At 36.5% G+C, this 17,837-nt stretch overlaps 3 protein-coding genes and 1 non-coding gene across 5 annotated transcripts; 2 read left to right on the top strand and 2 right to left on the bottom strand.

Annotated features, from left to right (window-relative positions):
- Nucleotides 1–125: 125 nt before the first annotated feature.
- Nucleotides 126–7,659, top strand: LOC121241571 (rhodanese-like/PpiC domain-containing protein 12, chloroplastic). Of its 2 annotated transcripts, none has more exons than XM_041139393.1 (8): nucleotides 126–450; nucleotides 3,883–3,993; nucleotides 4,231–4,322; nucleotides 4,951–5,051; nucleotides 5,147–5,257; nucleotides 5,895–6,003; nucleotides 6,627–6,677; nucleotides 7,383–7,659. In XM_041139393.1, exons 1-8 carry the CDS (start codon nucleotides 216–218, stop codon nucleotides 7,461–7,463), a joined length of 891 nt encoding a protein of 296 aa, XP_040995327.1. In that variant the 5' UTR covers nucleotides 126–215; the 3' UTR covers nucleotides 7,464–7,659. The 2 variants fall into 2 exon arrangements, 1 of the variants encoding a protein (XP_040995327.1); XR_005935742.1 differs by having other exon boundaries at nucleotides 137–450; nucleotides 5,878–6,003; nucleotides 7,383–7,473.
- A 1,905-nt stretch (nucleotides 7,660–9,564) lies between these two features.
- LOC121241216 (calcium-dependent protein kinase 2-like) lies at nucleotides 9,565–14,362 on the top strand. Its single transcript, XM_041138902.1, has 8 exons — nucleotides 9,565–10,310; nucleotides 11,018–11,161; nucleotides 11,264–11,416; nucleotides 11,581–11,696; nucleotides 12,663–12,830; nucleotides 12,991–13,118; nucleotides 13,678–13,777; nucleotides 13,883–14,362. Exons 1-8 carry the CDS (start codon nucleotides 9,611–9,613, stop codon nucleotides 13,973–13,975), a joined length of 1,602 nt encoding a protein of 533 aa, XP_040994836.1. The 5' UTR covers nucleotides 9,565–9,610; the 3' UTR covers nucleotides 13,976–14,362.
- On the bottom strand, nucleotides 13,488–13,561 carry TRNAV-CAC. Its single transcript has one exon. It is a non-coding gene; the product is annotated as a tRNA-Val (tRNA).
- Nucleotides 14,363–16,295: 1,933 nt separating the features above from the next.
- On the bottom strand, nucleotides 16,296–16,987 carry LOC121241217 (splicing factor 3B subunit 6-like protein). The gene has a single exon (XM_041138903.1). It carries the CDS (start codon nucleotides 16,864–16,866, stop codon nucleotides 16,495–16,497), a length of 372 nt encoding a protein of 123 aa, XP_040994837.1. The 5' UTR covers nucleotides 16,867–16,987; the 3' UTR covers nucleotides 16,296–16,494.
- Nucleotides 16,988–17,837: the final 850 nt, after the last annotated feature.

Genomic DNA, 17,837 nt, shown 5'->3' with positions numbered 1-17,837 from the left:
AATTTAAAAAAATTATAATAATTAAATGAGATGAATTGAAAAAATTATTGAAAACAAACAAAACCTTATTTAAAATATCAAATGAAGGAGAAACGCAACTCAAACTATTAAAGCCAATTATTAAGTTCTTAAATTACTTCGTTATACAGTTATACAGCCTACCCCATCCCTCTCCTCTCTCTCTCTCTCTCTCCCCGTTCAAAATCAAGGAAGCAATGTTAAGAGCTTCTCATCTCCCACCGATAGCAACTCCAGCACTCGGTGCTCTTAGAGTATCTCTGTTTTCCTGTCTCAGCCTCTCCTCACCTTCAAGCCGTCTCAAACTCTCAAACTTTGCACCATTTCGCACGCTTATCCCTCCAGCCTTCGGACCCAGTTCTCCTCATCGATCACTTTTGAGCGTGGAGCGGGTCGTTCCTCTGCTAGGTCTTACATGCCCCAAGGGAACGGGTAAGTCATTCTGTCAAAACCCACAACTTTACTTCGTCGTTTTCCAATTACTTTTTTTTTAATCTTGTGGTTCATGTTGAAAGAATGGTGCTTAAGCAAAGAATTGGTCTTTTTTAAGTGCTGCATTAAAAGAAAGGAAACTAATAAGCCCATATTAAGCTTCTTTAAGAAGTGCATAAAGAGCTTAACTTCTACGTCAAAATTTGGATCGACTGTTGTTAATCAATTCAATTCACTACCGCTTAGTGTCGTTGAGGATTATTTCCGGAAATTCAGTTCCAAACTGGGCCATATGGATGGTGAGGATTTTGGCGGTGCCAGAGGTGGCAGTGGTAGGGGTCGCAAGGCCTTTGGTAGCGCTGTGATGTCTTCTCTCTATATAGGGGAAAAAACTGCTTCTTAAGGATATAAAATCATTCCATTTTTTTTTTAATATTGAGGTATGGAAATAACCCCTTCCCCTTCCCCGTCCCCCGCCCCCCGCATGGGCGGGAGTGGGGATTTTTTCCTTGTAATCCGCCCATTCATGCGGGGGTGGGGTACCCCGTCCGTTGCACAGGGTGCGGGGGTGGACCTCCATCCATCCGCCCCCCTCCTCCCCTCTTCGACTCCCCCAATCGATTACAACAAACCCAAACACTAGAACAAGTTACAAACTCAAATCAAGAGAGAATTAGAGATTTATCTAGGTGTCTTTTACAACAATGAACAAACCCAGATCAAGAGAGATTCATCTACCTCCACGTCTGTTACTTTCATGGCAAACGAAATCGATTCCTCTCAACGGCGTCTGTTACAACAAACCCAATCGAGTCTTCTCTGTCGGCGTCTGTTACTTTCATTGCAAACGAGATCGAGAGAGTTCAGGATGAGAGAGATCGAGACAAGAGAGATCAAGAGAGTTCGAGAGAGTTTGGGACGAGAGAGATCGAGTCGAGACAAGAGAGTTTGAGAAACTGAGGTCTGAGTTTTGGGGGGGGGGGGTTTGGTTGGCCTTAGACATGTGGGATCGGGGTGGGGGATTTACGGAGTGGGGCTGAGCCCCCTACGTCCCCTGCCTCCGCAACGCCCCTTTCATACGAGCGGGGGGTCCCGCCCCCCATCTGTGCGGAGTGGATCCCCCGCCCCACCCTGGAGGGGGCAGGGAGAACAGGGCGGTGCAGTGGGTGGCGGGCACCCCTTGCCCACCCCTAAAATAACCTATGATTCATGGGCATGCGTAAAAAATTTTGGACACATTTTTAGATCCAGCGTCAAGAGTAGATAGATAATCTACTCGTGGATTTTATTCTTTATTTTATTGGAAAAAATGAATATGGAAATTTTAATAATAGGAGGATAAACATGATTATACAGCATGTATCAAAGGAATTTCCTAAAGAATTGCAAACGAAAATAGTCAACGAAATACTCAAAGGGAGATGACATATTGCCAAATGCATGAGCCCACTCAAATGTTTGGTGTGGTGATGCTGCCTTAAAGGAGGTTTTTCCTTCTCTTTTCAGAATTGCATTGCATAAGGAAGCCTCTATTACTGATTACACGGACTCTTTGAATGGCCTGCTGCAGTGGAATGTGTCATTTACCAGAGCAGTTCAAGATTGGGAAGTGGGAGACATTTCTGATTTCTACAGCACCTTGTATGCACTGAATTTGGAACATGGCGTGGAGGACAACTGTTGTGGACACACCCCGGGAACAAGAAATTTTCGGTTCATTCTTTATATAAGGCTATGTCTACCCACTCTCCTCAGAACTTCCCTTGGAAGCTTATTTGGAAGAGCAAAGTGCTCCTAAAAGTTGCTTTCTTCGGTTGGCTGGCCTCTCATGGTAAAATTTTGACCATAGACAAGCTGAGGAAGCGTGGTTTCTTCATAATGGATTGGTGCTTCATGTGCAAAAAGAATAGCGAATCGACGGGCCATCTTCTTCTTCATTGCGATATGGCAAAGGCTCTATGGGATGAAGTCTTCTTAAGGCTGGACATTGCTTGGGTGATGCCCAAAAAGGTGTGGACCCATTGGCTTGTTGGAGCGAAACACGGGAAACCATCAAGTAGCAGATGTTTGGAAGATGGTGCCCTTATGTCTTATGTGGTGTATATGGAATGTGAGGAATGGAAGATGTTTCAAAAATGGTGAACATTTCATTGGAGGGGATTAGAGACTCATTTTTCCAAACTGTATTATTTTGGGCTAAGTCTATTGTATTAGATGAGGGTAATTTTAGTGACTTGTATGCGTCTTTTTTCGTTCATAGGCTGTAATTAGGCATTTCTCACTTGTATACCACATGTGTACTCGGGCTATGCCTAGTTTTGAAGATCAATAAACTTTATTAATTACTAAAAAAAAAAAATAGAAGTTTAGCTCATTAGTAGTCTAGTAACTACTTATAATTAGAAAATTAGTCTTGTAGATTACTCAATGCTGTTGAGGATGCAGTTATTTCTCTCTCAAAACCACCCACACAAGGCAGAGAGCAGCTGCCTTACATTTCAAGCTGTTTCTATGCCATCCAAACATTCCTTGACAACAAAAGTACACAACAACTTTCTTTCAAGGCATCACCCATTTAACCTCAATTACTACAATGAAAAGTCTAAAGATCTTTTGCAACCGTGCAATGAAGTAGCTAGTGATCAATAAAGTCACACATATAACACCAGTCCACCAATGTGATGTTTGATTTAGCTATCCTCCACTTTAAGGATTCTTCCCAATGCTGCTGTTAGTGCCCCAACCCCTCCCTAAGGAATTGTGGGCCTATGAAGTCTATGAGCCCCTTCATTATTCAGCATATTAGAATTGTGGATTTATTCTATAAAACCAACCTTATGGAACCTAATAACATCTCTGGAGTCAACTAAATATAATGGGCACCAAGATTTTTGAGACTTGTGTGTCTACCCTTTCACCACCAAGTCATCTTGAAAATGACACTTGTATTCCATGAACATGATATCCATCTCGAGGGATGTATATAATATATGACAAAGGTGGAGTGTTAAGAGTATTTCTATTGATTGGTCATGTCATATAGGATTGAGTAGTGCGTTGACTGTTGACATTGACAGAAACTAAAGTGTGTTCAACTTTTTGCCCTCGATTTATTTTTCCATGATGGATTGATCTATTTGAGGGTTACTTTACGTCATATTTAAATCTCTCTGGTGTTAGTGTACACATTCTATGAAGTGTAAATATATAGATTTTTTTTAAAATTTTTCACCCAATAAATTTTCACCTGTAAATTTGTTCAATTTATCACCCCTTGATTATTAATAATCCTTATTGGAAAGTAAAGAAGCATAAAACTTATTTGTAATGTTAGCGTCTCTCTCTCTCTCTCTCTCTCACACACACACACAGAGACTATGACATCATGTAGCTGTTAGTAACTGAGAAGTTCTACGTTCTTTTCTGATTCAGCTTCATTTAGTGCCGGGAGTAACTCTGGAGGTGGCAGGGAAATATTGGTGCAGCACTTACTTGTTAAAGAAGATAAGCTTTTGGTGGATCTTCAACAGAGAATTTTAGGAGGTCTGTTTCCATACATCTGTTACCCAAATAAATAAATAAAATTTGCTACTTGAAACAGTAATGATGATATGATGCAATTGCTCTGTAGATCTGAACTTGGCTCTTTGTAATTAAAATCTATGTATCTATTTATTGAATGGAAGGCCAACAATTTCTAAACCAAAGTTGGCATGGATACCGTATAAAAAACTTGTTTCTATTATGCTTCAGCATTATATTTTTGTTTGTTATGTTCAGGTGAAGACCTTAGTGATCTTGCTGTAGAGTACTCTGTTTGCCCGTCCAAAGAAGAGGGAGGAATGCTTGGGTGGGTGAGAAAGGGGCAAATGGTATGCTGATGAGATTTATAACTGTCTTGTAAAGCTTTCTGAATCATTGGGAACAAATCCTTGAGTACATTGTATTTTACGAGGATGCCATAGAGTTGAGTGACGTGAAACTATTGTGGATTCGAGAATTTTTCATATTTCTAAGTAATTTAGGAGCTCTTTTTTCTTGAGAATGCAATTTTTCCTTTTCTTTCTTTATTATTTATTTTTTCTGTTGCTATTTATTCAAAAAGAGCTATAGTGAAAATCAAAGGCAAAAGTGGATACTATTATGGCCAACTAAAGACACTTCATACATCCAAAACCAAATTTTCTATGGGATATCATTTAAGCTTGTATTTCTTTTTTCCAGATGCTTTTGGTAAAATGTGCAGTACTGTGCAACTCAAAGAAAATAACTGAAGAAGTTATTTGAAAATTTACTTTCAGAATGAACTTGGTTATTGCCACACAATTATCTATTCAATCACCTGTGCAAGTGGTATTAATATTCTCTTTGCTTTATTGAGAAGCAACTACCTTGACATTTGTATAGTTAGTGGCATGCATCAGATATTTTGCTTTTTGTTATTTTATTTTTTTTCTTACCAACGTTATCTGAACTATATTTGATGGTGAAATGCACTAGGTTCCTGAGTTTGAGGAGGCTGCATTCAATGCACCTTTAAACAAAGTTGTAAGGTGTAAAACAAAGTTTGGATGGCACTTGTTGCAAGTTCTCTCTGAGAGGTATATTTCAGTTTTCAAAAACCTCTCTCTAGTTGAATATGCTTGCACTTGAGGTGTACTTATTTCTTTTGTATACTTGCTCCTGATACTGTTAGGGAAGAATCCATACTTCAAGATATTCAACCTGACGAGCTTCATGCAAAGATGCAAGATCCTAATTTTTTGGAAGAGGCGCAATTGATTGATGTTCGAGAACCTGAAGAAGTGTATGCTATTACTAGTTAAAGAAATCATTATTTCAGGTTTTTTGCTTTACAAGTAATTTCAAAGACTAAAATACAATTTTAACCAGCATATTGACGTTGGATTTCAATTTTTTGGAAGAGGCGCAATTGATTGATGTTCGAGAACCTGAAGAAGTGTATGCTATTACTAGTTAAAGAAATCATTATTTCAGGTTTTTTGCTTTACAAGTAATTTCAAAGACTAAAATACAATTTTAACCAGCATATTGACGTTGGATTTCTTATTATTAATAGCATACAGTCACACAAAGTGACATCCTCAAAATTTTGGAAGTTGGTTGGTGAAAAGAAAAAGTTTGTGAAATAAAAAATTGATTCGTGAATTACTCTCTGATACTATGCAAACTTGTTGGGACCACCTAGTTTGGATATCCTTACATAATATTTTAAAATTTGTTACATAATTTATGAATCTTTACTGTCCAAATCAACTTATCAACGTTCTTCAAGGAGTTGAGATAATGTTTTTTTTTAAAAAACTTTTGGATGAAGAATCAATTAGCTCTTGGCTTTTGGCGGTGCATTTCCTTTCTTTTCCTCTTAGTATTTGGCTAGACATATGTTTGTGTTTCACTGTTCAGACAACTCTCCTTGGCAGGGCTCAAGCATCTTTGCCAGGTTTTCAGGTTCTTCCTCTCCGCCAATTTGGAAACTGGGGACCTGAGATAAATACCAAGTTGGATTCACAAAAGGATACTTATGTTTTGGTAAGTACCTATAGTTAAATGGCAGCAGTTATTTAGGCCTGTAATAACCTATATAAAAAAGAAACAAAATAGAGTCATATTTCCATTTCAAGCCCGGAATCTGTGTTACTTGCTTTCCATTACATGATAGCCAATTGTCTTTGATGTCCTCTCCAATGTTTGTTGATTGCATTCTTCAATATTTTCAAAGCATCCATTCTCCTTCAACGATTTGTGTATGGGGTATGGCACATTATGTTCTGATTTAAAGTTTGATGCCAGTTGTGTTGATACTATATTGAATTATTCAAGGATACATGCAATCAGATTGGGGACTTTCCCTTGTCTTCAACTTTACATGTACTCTATTAATGAAATATATATTTTTTGAACTTTTTCATTTGAAAATACTTCATGAAATGAGGTAACAAAATATCCAGTTTTTGTGTACTTCAGTCATATTTTTTGTTTGATTTATTTTTGTTTTACTTTTCAGCACTGGGTAATGATCCTTTTTAAATTATTTTGAATGAATTTCTTTTGTTCTGTCTATGGCGTTCTCATTGTAAATATTTCCATGAGATTTAATCTAAATCCTAGCTTCACGTGTAGTATACTGGTAACAATCATGTATTGGACTGCAGTGTCACCATGGCATGCGGTCGTTACAGGTTGCCAAATGGTTGCAGACACAGGTATAAAAAGCCTTTCTTTTCATTTTCCATACATGAAATTGCTCTTCAGTTCTTTTGGCACCTCATGAAAATTGAACTTTCTATTATTGCTTTATGGTCACCATGGTGCATCTTTTTAATTATTACAGATTTCTTTGTCTCATGTATACTTCCTGTGTACTTGGGCTTTGCCTACTTCTATAAATAAAACTTCTTGATTACCTATCAAAAAAAAAATTATTGCTTTATGGTATCTGTTTTCTCTTTGCATATTTAAGAAACTCAGCACTGTTAGGGCCATTAGATCAGGAGCCTCTTGAGTTCTTAGGGCTAGTGGATTTCGCTAAATCTCAACCGTTGCTTTCTAATAAAATGGTAAGGGTTTTAATAAAATTAGCACTGACCTCTTTAAAAGCCAACCCTATATCATTAATTTTCACCATATTTAGGACATTGAATTTGAATTTTGAGGTGATAAAATGTTGTGCCAAAATCCATACCAAGAAATCAATGGTTGAAATTAAGGAAACTCCACGTAGTAGATTACCCTAGGAACTCTAGACTATCTTAATCTAGTCTCATTGGCTAAACGATTCTATGATATGCTGCCTAGGAAGTACTGAATAAACTATTTTAATGTGCCATTGTTTAATAGTTTGAATGATTTCATTTCTTTGCGGGTGTTAAATGTGCCGTGCCGTCCTTGATTTGGTTCCAATTGTTCAGGGTTTTCAAAGAGTATTTAATGTTGCCGGGGGAATCCATGCATACGCTCTCAAGGCTGATCAGTCCATTCCTACATACTGAAAAGATATATTCGTCTTCCATCAAAGAACTTGGTCTTTTCTCTGCCTTCATTCGGCCTCTTTCTAGCTAGTGCAAGTAGATCTTTAGTTTTTGATTCTTTGGGAAGAATTTTGACTTTTCCATACTCCTCACAGAAATTGAGAAATGGCCACCATCAACTGGTATTAAAGAAAGTGAGCAATTCCTTTTGTTCCTACATCCTCGATGATTTAACTATTTCTGTGCTCTCTTGGATACCCTGCAGTTTGATTCTACGATCTTTTTGTTGTGTCTTGTGTTTTGGTAGATCCAAGTTCTGCTCTAACTGTCATTTACTTGCAGTTTAATGTTCTTATTCCTTTCTAATAATATGATTTGAATGTAATTTTGGGTACTTCTTAATGTGTAGCTGGTAAAGGAAGGGTTAGGTTACAAGGAGAGGGATGAGGGATGTGTTTGATAAAAATCTCTAAGACTTAAATGGGTTGGGTTAGATTTTTTGTTTTCCCAGCCCTATATGTTGATGTGACATGTTTTAAATGATTGTGATAAAATATAAAATTATTTAGAACGGAGAAATGTTATAGTCACAAAAAAATTTTATAAAAGTAAACTTACAAATTAATATAGTTTGATGTGATATGTTAGATCTACATTGAGTCGCGTCAGTTTGTAGCCTTATTTTTGTGGAATTTTCTTTGTGGCTAAAGTATTTTTTTTTAATGTGTTACATGCTAAACATGAATAATGACGCTAAATCTAAGATGAATGGTAACAATAAGAGATTCATTTCGTGTATTACCATTGTTGTTATTGTTATTGTCACCAACAATTACCATCAGCCTAATGGTAAATGTAGCTCCTCTACTATGAATTTATGATCATTACCTTCCTTGTCGCCATTCACTATTATTTTAGTATTCAAATTGATTCAATTTATATATATACTTATCAAAACAATAAAAATCCAAATTCAACCATTTTTTTTTTTGTCTTTTTATTTTTATTTATTTTTATTTTAAATGATGGGGGACAGAACTTCCAAACTTTATTGAAAAATCCTCACTTATAACGGAAGAAAAACCTTATACATGCACCCATAACCAACTAAAAAAAAAACAACCAATAAAAAATACTCACACGTAGACCGCTATCCAACCAATCAAGTAGAAAAAAACTAGCAACTACCACGTATGAAAATTTTGCAAACCCAATCTATCCATCGGCATCATCCCTCTCACTAATTTAGGAAGTAAATCTAGGACCTCAAATCTCCTCATTAGGCATTCCTCCCCGTATCATGCAAAAAAATCTGTAAACAAATTCCTCTATATTGATGAACTATAGAGAAATTAATACCATTAAACTACAACACATATTACTATTTGGGATGGGATTTTTTCATTGCAAACATCTCCATTTATCATGGTAAATATACTTATTTTTTCAATATTTTCTTCGTCGCTCATATGTTGCAAATATCACATAACAACGAACATTATCGATCGACAAGTTATTTTTTTTTCTTTCAATAATACGTGTTATTAACCCTTACCTAAATCAATGAAATCAAAATGGTAATCAATTTAATTAATCCGAATTAACTCAAAATTAATGTCTAATAATTTCTCTAAATAGCCCTTCATGTTCAGAGACAACCTAAAGTAAACTAGGTAGGTAGTTGCCAACTTGATTACCCTTGCATATAAGCTGTCGTACCCAACCTCTAACAGACAACATGCGAGAAATCCTCTGAATCCTTTGTCGCCAATTACAAGAGAAAAGGAACAAAACTCATGCAAGACTCCATGCACACGTCTCAGACAGCCCAAACGTACAAAAGACTCTTTCAAACGTACGTACGTACGTACCCTTGAAGACAAAACACCCAACAGGACCCCTACAATCCCTCGCAATCAACAATAATAATCCAAGCTTAGCTATCTATGTACCCTCTAGCTTGCTCTTTCCCACGCACATGCAGACACACTTTCTCTCCTTTTCTCTCTCTTTCTTTCTAGCCAAGCATTCTTCTTCAACCCTCCAAAACCCAATAATTAATATTTCCTGATCACTTGCCATTTTTCTGAGTCTGACTCTCTCCCTCTCTCCCTCTCTCTCTCTCTCTCTCTCTCTCTCTCTCTGTGATCTGATCTCCCCCTTCCGGCATGGGCAACTGTTGCCCTCAAGGCAAGGGAAATGATGCTCCTTCCACTACGGGAAAGGAAGAACCCAACTCCAAAAACAGCGACGTCGACGTTCATCCATACAATATTAGCAATGGCAATGGCAGCTTAACTCCCGGCGGAAACTCCGGTACTGGCAACGCTAAGCCTGCTGCTCCGAAGCCTGTACAGGTAGGCCCCGTGTTGGGCCGCCCAATGGAAGATGTCCGGTCGACATACTCGATGGGAAAAGAGCTTGGACGGGGACAGTTCGGGGTCACCCATCTGTGTACACACAAGGTGACGGGCGAGCAGTTCGCGTGCAAAACCATAGCCAAGCGAAAGCTGGCGAACAAGGAGGACATCGAGGACGTCAGGAGGGAGGTTCAGATCATGCACCACTTGACGGGTCAGCCCAATATCGTCGAGCTCAAGGGCACTTACGAAGATAAACACTCGGTGCATTTGGTTATGGAGTTGTGCGCTGGAGGAGAGCTTTTTGACCGTATTATTGCCAAGGGGCATTACACGGAGCGCGCTGCGGCGTCCTTGCTGAGGACAATCGTTCAGATCGTCCACACATGCCATTCCATGGGAGTCATTCACAGGGATCTCAAGCCTGAGAATTTCCTCCTGCTCAACAAGGATGAGAAATCGCCACTCAAGGCTACGGATTTTGGCCTTTCCGTTTTCTACAAACAAGGTTACATTAATTAGCATGCATGCATATAATTTTTCAAATCCAACTTTTCTAATGGCAGGGGAAATATCTTAGAGCAATTATTAGTGAACCATAAATGAAAGATACCTTATTTTTCAATCGATCAAAGGTTTCCAGCTTGATGATGTTGAGTTTTAATTTAATTAGTGATATGGAATCAAATGGATTCCTAAAATTTTAACTTTTGATCTCTATATCTATGCATTTCTATGATAAACAGAACATTTATTCATTGAGTAATTATATAGGAAAAAGTCTGTTCTTGTTTGAACGAACTTTAGAGCTTTAAATGGGAAAAAGATAGGGCACATAATGGGTTCTATAACCTTTATTATTATGTTTGTGTGGATTGTTTTGACAATATTAAATGCTCAACAAATATTTGAAGGAAAAGTAATTCTACGTACAATCGTGAAGTGTGTAAATATCAAAAAGTAGGATCCACTATTAAAAAATTAATTTTTTCATGAGTCTCATATTTTATTTACTTTTCTCAAAATGATTACGTGACAATTGCACAATTCACGATTACAAATATTTTTTATCTCAAATGATTATTTCGCGTGTCTTTCTCTTTATGATCACTTGATAATGGGTAATTATATGAAAGTTAGAAAGGATTGCATACTCCAACCGTTGCAACTTACAACATGTATCTAAGAGCAGGAGTGCTATATCCATATGTACAGGGGAAGTATTTAAAGATATTGTTGGTAGCGCATACTACATTGCACCTGAAGTCTTGAGGAGGAGATATGGACCAGAAGTGGATATTTGGAGTGTTGGGGTCATGCTGTATATTCTTCTATGTGGTGTTCCTCCCTTTTGGGCTGGTGAATCTCTTTCTAATTTTGGTTCTACATCTCTTTCTTTTCTGGGTCTTAATATTTCTTCATATTAATATATAACTAGGAGAAATCATTTTGGTTTAACAGAGGCAGAACAGGGTATATTCAATGCAATTTTACGGGGCCACATTGACTTTACAAGTGATCCATGGCCCTCCATTTCAACTGCAGCAAAAGATCTTGTCAGGAAGATGTTGCATTTGGATCCTAAGCAGAGGCTGACTGCCTTCCAAGTTCTCAGTAAGTGTACTTTGAACACCTATCCTTTTCGTTTTCTCTTCTTTCTTCTTTTCTGCTGAGGTTTTTAACTACCTAACACGTGAAAGAAAATGGGAAAAGAAAATAAAAATTACTAGTACTGCTAACATTTCTGATAAAACATGTTTTGTCTGTTTGTTTACAAGATCATCCATGGATTAAGGAAGATGGAGAAGCACCTGATACTCCTCTTGACAACGCAGTGCTGAATAGGCTCAAACAGTTTAGAGCTATGAATAAGTTCAAGAAAGTTGCTCTTCGGGTACTGATTATTTCCCAATTTGAAACTAGTCCAATATTTATATCTGCATCATTATGCAATAAGTACAATCTTTAAGAGAGTCTAAGGGTTAGCACCCTGACCTTTAGCCCCGTTTGGATACAAAAACAGTTTCATCTCATCTCATCTCGTCATTATAACTTGTTTAAATTTCCACAGAAAATATAATAAACAATTCAACTTTTTCAAATTCTAAAATAATAATAATATTAAAAAATAATATTCTAATAATATTTTATTCAACTTTCAACTTTTATCTAAAATTATCTCATCTCATCTCACTATCCAAACAGGGCCTTAAAATTTGGTTAAGCTGTCTTCTCTTCTCTTGATTCTCATGTTTGTATATTACTAATGGACAACCTCAACTCTGCATGATTAGGGAGGAATCAAAAACTTGTAATGCGGTATGCAAAGTAACTATCTACCGAGAGTCATAATAATTTATAAAATCCAATATCCTATATGAATTTATTGGTTGCAAAACTAAAAGAAATGAATAGAGGAAACCGAAAGATCATACCGATGCTGAAGTTCAATACCATGATTTCCTTTAGTGAATATACTTTGCTCTCTTAAAGCATTAGGGTTTTGTACTTCTTGCTCCGAACTATCAAAACCGGTACATTGCACTCTCAAATTATCAAAAATTGACACTTAAAATTGACACCTCCGTGCTACCGTTTAATTCCATCGGTTGAGATGGATGAAAAACAGATATTGTGGCACAATCTGGATGAAAAACTGACACTTTGATAACTTGGGGATGCAAAGTGAAAGAAAAAGGATATTTTTAGATATAATTCAAAATTATGGGACAGAGAAGATGAGCGATGCTGACATGGATGAACAAGAGTAAAAGCTCATTAAAGGTTTAATGGAGGAACTCAATTCTCAGTGTGCCAGACAACTATGCAGTTAGTTAATTGCATCAAATTCAAATTGTAGGTTATCGCTGGCTGTTTATCAGAGGAAGAAATCAGGGGATTGAAAGAGATGTTCAAGAGCATGGATACTGACAACAGTGGAACAATAACACTTGAAGAACTGAAGCAAGGACTCTCTAAGCAAGGGACAAAACTATCTGAATATGAGGTCAAACAATTAATGGAAGCTGTAAGTTTCTTTTCCTATTTTATTTTTATTCTTTTTTTTTTTTTGCAAGTTTTTATTGTATTTTTAATAGCATTTCTACAAAGATATAATATGGTTTTGATATTTTAATGTGGAATTATCAAAATATTTTTTTAACTTACAATATTTTCACAACAAACAGGCTGATGCTGATGGAAATGGAACTATAGACTACGATGAGTTCATCACAGCAACAATGCACATGAACCGGATGGATAGAGAAGATCATCTTTACACTGCCTTCCAATATTTTGACAAGGATAATAGCGGGTAAAAAAAAAAAAAAAAAAAGGCTATTCATTTATTCATAAGCACGAGTTGATTGCATTCCACACCACACAGCAACCGATAACATTCAAATCTATTCTTTGCAAGTCATTTAGACATGTCCCTAAAGAAGAGTACTTAAAACTCGAATTCAATTGTCTCCATGCTATATGCTACACTCTAATCCCGAATTCCCATCATACTATGCTGATTGCTAGCATGACATTACCCAACACCCACTAGATTAGCTATTGTTTTTTAGAATAATAAGTTCAATGGTGGATAGATAATATCACATCAACACAATAAGAACACAATAAGATAGGACAGGAATGGTGTAGTATATAACATTGTTTTTTTTTTTATAAGAAATGTCTGAGCCCGGGTTCGAACCGGGGACCTCTAGTGTGTGAGACTAGCGTGATAACCAACTACACTACCCAGACGGCCGTGTAGTATATAACATTGTTCTTAGTCAATAGTTTAAACTGTATCACTTTCAAAATAAAATCTCAAGACAATGTGTGAAGGACACTTGTGTTGTAAACTATATGATATTCAGGTACATTACGACTGAAGAGCTAGAGCAAGCTCTCCATGAATTTGGCATGCATGATGGAAGGGACATGAAGGAAATCCTTTCTGAAGTTGACGGTGATAACGTAAGTATACAGCAAAAGGGGAAAAAAGAATTCTCCTACAGCAAAACTATAGATTACATTTGTTCTCTTAATATTTTAAAACAATTTATTTTGATAAATATCCAGGATGGCCGGATCAACTACGATGAATTTGTGGCAATGATGAGAAAAGGAAACCCAGAAGCAAACCCCAAGAAGCGACGTGATGTCAATCTTTGATTATATAGTGGTGCATGATATGCATGGTGGGCAAAAAGTTCAGAAAGAAAAGCAGAAGATAAGAGAAATCATTTGTCACCCCAGTGCTTTCATGTTTTAGAGAAACAAGTGGGTGAAATTTCCTATATATGTGTGTAAATTTCGTGGAAACTTGTGTAGATTAAATGTGTCATGACGAGGAATATGGGGAGTTGATAAAAGTGCGCGAACAGTGGCTTAAGAGTAAAATATATTGTTGAGGGTGTCAAGTGCTTTCAAGAAAGTGAGCAGTGGCTCAAGAGTAAATATATTGGTGAGGGTGTCAAGTGTTATGAATTTCACAGTTTTTTTTCCTAGTCCAGTTCAAGCTAAGCATTAAAGAAATATTCTTGCAGTCACATTTCTTAATAGAGAGAAGTTATTCTTCACCCTGAATTTTATCATCACCAATCCACTTAAATTGGTGTCTCATATTTTAAGTGGCTTTTTCATTCAAGTGCTTGACCAATGAAAACATTTAAAATGTATTATATCAACTAGTGTGACTAAAGATGACAAAATAAAAAATTATGAATAACATTGCTCCCGTCACAAACATGAAACTTCAAGTAGCCTAATAGTAGTTCTCTACTTCCAACTTGTAATTCTTTATTAGCACCATTGGAGGCCCTAGTGTGTAAGTCACAATAATGCTAGGCTATAGTGGCTTTAGTCCATTAGATTGTCGAAACTCGGAATACAATAATTAAAAGAAGAGCAAAGGGGGAAAAACAATGAATAACCAGGGAGTAATTTTCTGACCGGTAAGCTCAAAGAAAGACTATGAATAGACAATTAAGATAGATGGAAAAAATAATCCAAGTTGACAGGGAAGTAGGTTATTAGTTGAAATAGGATAGAACCCCCAGATTTGGACCAAAGATACCCAAAGACCAGAGGTGTAGTGCCATTCATAAAATATGGTTGCCACATTTCAGGGCATAATGTACTGCAGTTCCTGCATCTATTAGACACTCCTGAGCAGAATGTGTACGATCCATTATAATGTGACTACTGTTCCATTACCTGCTAACTACAAAGTACGAGATGGTATCAAAGACTCACCCAAATAGTCATAGCCACATACAGGGGACGATCACAGCCAAAGGATCAGACCTGCTTTCTGTAGATCAGTAGAATCCTTATGTTCCTAAAGCATTTATTTGGTACCACCAAGGACACAGGAATTTTTTTTTTTTTTTTTTTTTTTTTTTTTGGGGGGGGGGATCTTGGGTGGGTTGTTGTAGGATAATTTTCTTTCACACTTCACCCACTCTATCTACTCCTTTGTGGGGTTTTCCCACCTATACTTCTATCGGATAAAGAAGATTCTCCATCCTAAAAGTCATTTAATTTTCCAGACATTTGCAAAACCCAAAAGCCACACTTTCACCTCATTGTACAAAGTCTCTAAGAGACACAAATATAAAAATAACACTGGGAAGACACTTTCAAATCTGTACAGATCCTGATTTCACTTAGAAACGTAAGGGGGGACAACTAATTGAACATTCTGAGTCATTTATGGAAGGAAAAAGAAACCCTCTGGAAACCTATCAAATCAAGGTAAGCTACTTAGCAACTCATCAAGCTACCTTGGTTTTTTTAGAGCATCCCTTTGCAATTTCAATTCTTTTAACCAGACATTACTAATATAGGTCAGCAGAAGGGAATGATTCATTCCTTCCAATGTACATATTGATTTGAATACTAAATATATAATATTAGAAGTCAAAAAGCAAACTATGATACCACTATAAACTTCAAGTGAAGACTGATTCGAGGATTAGTCCAGCCCCTGCACATAATTCAAACTAGAATTACTATATTCTTCACCATGCATGTATGATTAGCACAAAGTAGAAGCCTGACACAGCTTCAATTGGACTTTTGGTACGATTTCTTCAGCATTAAACCCAGATCGCCACATAACTTAAGGTTCCCAAACTGTAATTAAATAATCTAATACTGAAATTTTGAATAAATCCTAAAAATTGATTGCACAAATTGCCTCAAACAATTCAATTCGCGTACTAGTGCAAGATGATATAAGAAATTCCAAACCATAAACATTCAAATTGAAGTAATTCAAAGCCATACGTTAGTTGAAAACACTGCGCACAACATCTTCCCCATTTAATAATGCAAACCTCACAAAACTCTTCTAGTTATTCCCACGGTTAGTCTCGCCATATAAACTTCGCTATACAACTCCCAAATTGATTTAGAAATACGAAAAGAAGAACTTTGAAGTCATAATCTACCATTTATTGAGGCTATTCCATCCAATCAGTTCCAATGATTTCACAAAAAGCAAAGAAACTCAATAGTTAAATAATATCTAAAAAATCAGTGCCATAAAATCCGAGTTCACAAACCAACAACGCCCGAACATCACGAATAGAAAAAACTCTTAGATTCGAGTACCGAAGAAATACGACATCTTTGGAATATATTCTAAACCTAATTAATGGAACATCGTCATCCATCTACGATTCCTACTACTTATCTTTGGAGAGACCGTACTTCTCCTGGAGCTTGGTGATCTCTTCCTCCTTCTTCTTGTGGTCGAACTTCTTGCTCATCTTGGCCTGCTGGTAGTAGAGCACGATGAGGTACCGGTTGGCGACGTTGAAGCCGGAGAGGTGGTCCACAGCGGTCTTGGCATCATAGATGTCCTCGTAGACCACGAAGGCCGTACCGCGTGTGTCCTTACTCGTCCCCACCCTTATCTGCCGTATCGCCCCGTACTTCCCGAAGATGTCATACATCTCCTCGCTCGATATGTTGAACGGCAGGTTCCGCACGTACAGCACGCGGTTCACCTCCGGCGGCAGCCGCGTGTTCGCCTTCCGCAGGCTGATAGTAGCCATGCTTGAATTAAAGTGGCTAGCTTGTTTGGACGGTGAGAAAGTGTGGGAAAGTGTTTTTCGCAATAACCCTCTCTTTACTCTTTAATCCACGAAACCTCGATCCGTTCATCACCGACTCATCTACCTAAGCGGACAAACCTGTCCTCTACATGCTAGTCTATTTACAAGATTACACCAGAAAATGGTCTCTCTTTTCCTTATTCTATCAATTTTTAAATTTGATATCTTTTAAAATAATACTACGTACAATGGTGTAGTATACGCAAACGTCGTATAATTATTTTAAAAGAATGATATTTAATATTAAAAAATTAATTTTTTTATGTAAATTTCATATTTACTTATTTTCTTCAATACATTATTTATACATTCTACGACTGTAAATATCATTTCTCAACCTTTTATCACATCTATTGTACTTAATGGCTATATTAAGATGGAAAAATGATAATCACATGACACTTTTTGCAATATTTTATATAATAATATTTTAAAATGAGGGATATTTTTATAAACTACCTTATAAAAGTAATATTATTTTATAAAAATTCTCATATTTTAAAACTTTTGTTGTAAAATTTATTGTATGAGTATCATTATTTAAAAGAGTGGTGTATTTTATTTTTGTTGGCACTGGATACTCGAGAACAGCATCCCGACTAATTTCAGCATGCACGTATCCTTGGCAATAGACGAGTGATATATAAAATCACTAATAATTAGTAATGACAAGATTTAAAATAAAAAATATTATTATTTTTAAAGTTAACATATTGAGTATAGAGAATATCTTTCCAACTACTTAGACTTTTTTGGAAATACAAACAATTTCATCTTATCTCAAAATATCATATAATTTTTCAATTTCACTCAAGTACAAATATTTTTTAATTTTAAATTTCTAACTTTTTTATCTTATCATTACCTAATTATTACAATTTTTCAAACTTTCAAACAAAACACAAAAAAAA

The sequence above is a fragment of the Juglans microcarpa x Juglans regia genome, chromosome 7S (genome assembly GCF_004785595.1).
Source record: "Juglans microcarpa x Juglans regia isolate MS1-56 chromosome 7S, Jm3101_v1.0, whole genome shotgun sequence".
NCBI lineage: Eukaryota > Viridiplantae > Streptophyta > Magnoliopsida > Fagales > Juglandaceae > Juglans > Juglans microcarpa x Juglans regia.
The sequence above is the reverse complement of the archived record's forward strand: the minus strand, read 5'-3'. Positions and strand labels throughout refer to the sequence as shown.

Coding starts and splice junctions, on each gene's coding strand:
- LOC121241216 (XM_041138902.1), top strand. CDS start 9,611: ATGGGCAACTGTTGCCCTCAAGGCAAGGGAAATGATGCTCCTTCCACT. Junction 10,311..11,017: donor TTCCGTTTTCTACAAACAAG/GTTACATTAATT, acceptor CCATATGTACAG/GGGAAGTATTTAAAGATATT. Junction 11,697..12,662: donor TCAAGAAAGTTGCTCTTCGG/GTACTGATTATT, acceptor TTCAAATTGTAG/GTTATCGCTGGCTGTTTATC.
- LOC121241571 (XM_041139393.1), top strand. CDS start 216: ATGTTAAGAGCTTCTCATCTCCCACCGATAGCAACTCCAGCACTCGGT. Junction 5,052..5,146: donor TTGCAAGTTCTCTCTGAGAG/GTATATTTCAGT, acceptor TGATACTGTTAG/GGAAGAATCCATACTTCAAG. Junction 6,004..6,626: donor AAAAGGATACTTATGTTTTG/GTAAGTACCTAT, acceptor ATTGGACTGCAG/TGTCACCATGGCATGCGGTC.
- LOC121241217 (XM_041138903.1), bottom strand. CDS start 16,866: ATGGCTACTATCAGCCTGCGGAAGGCGAACACGCGGCTGCCGCCGGAG.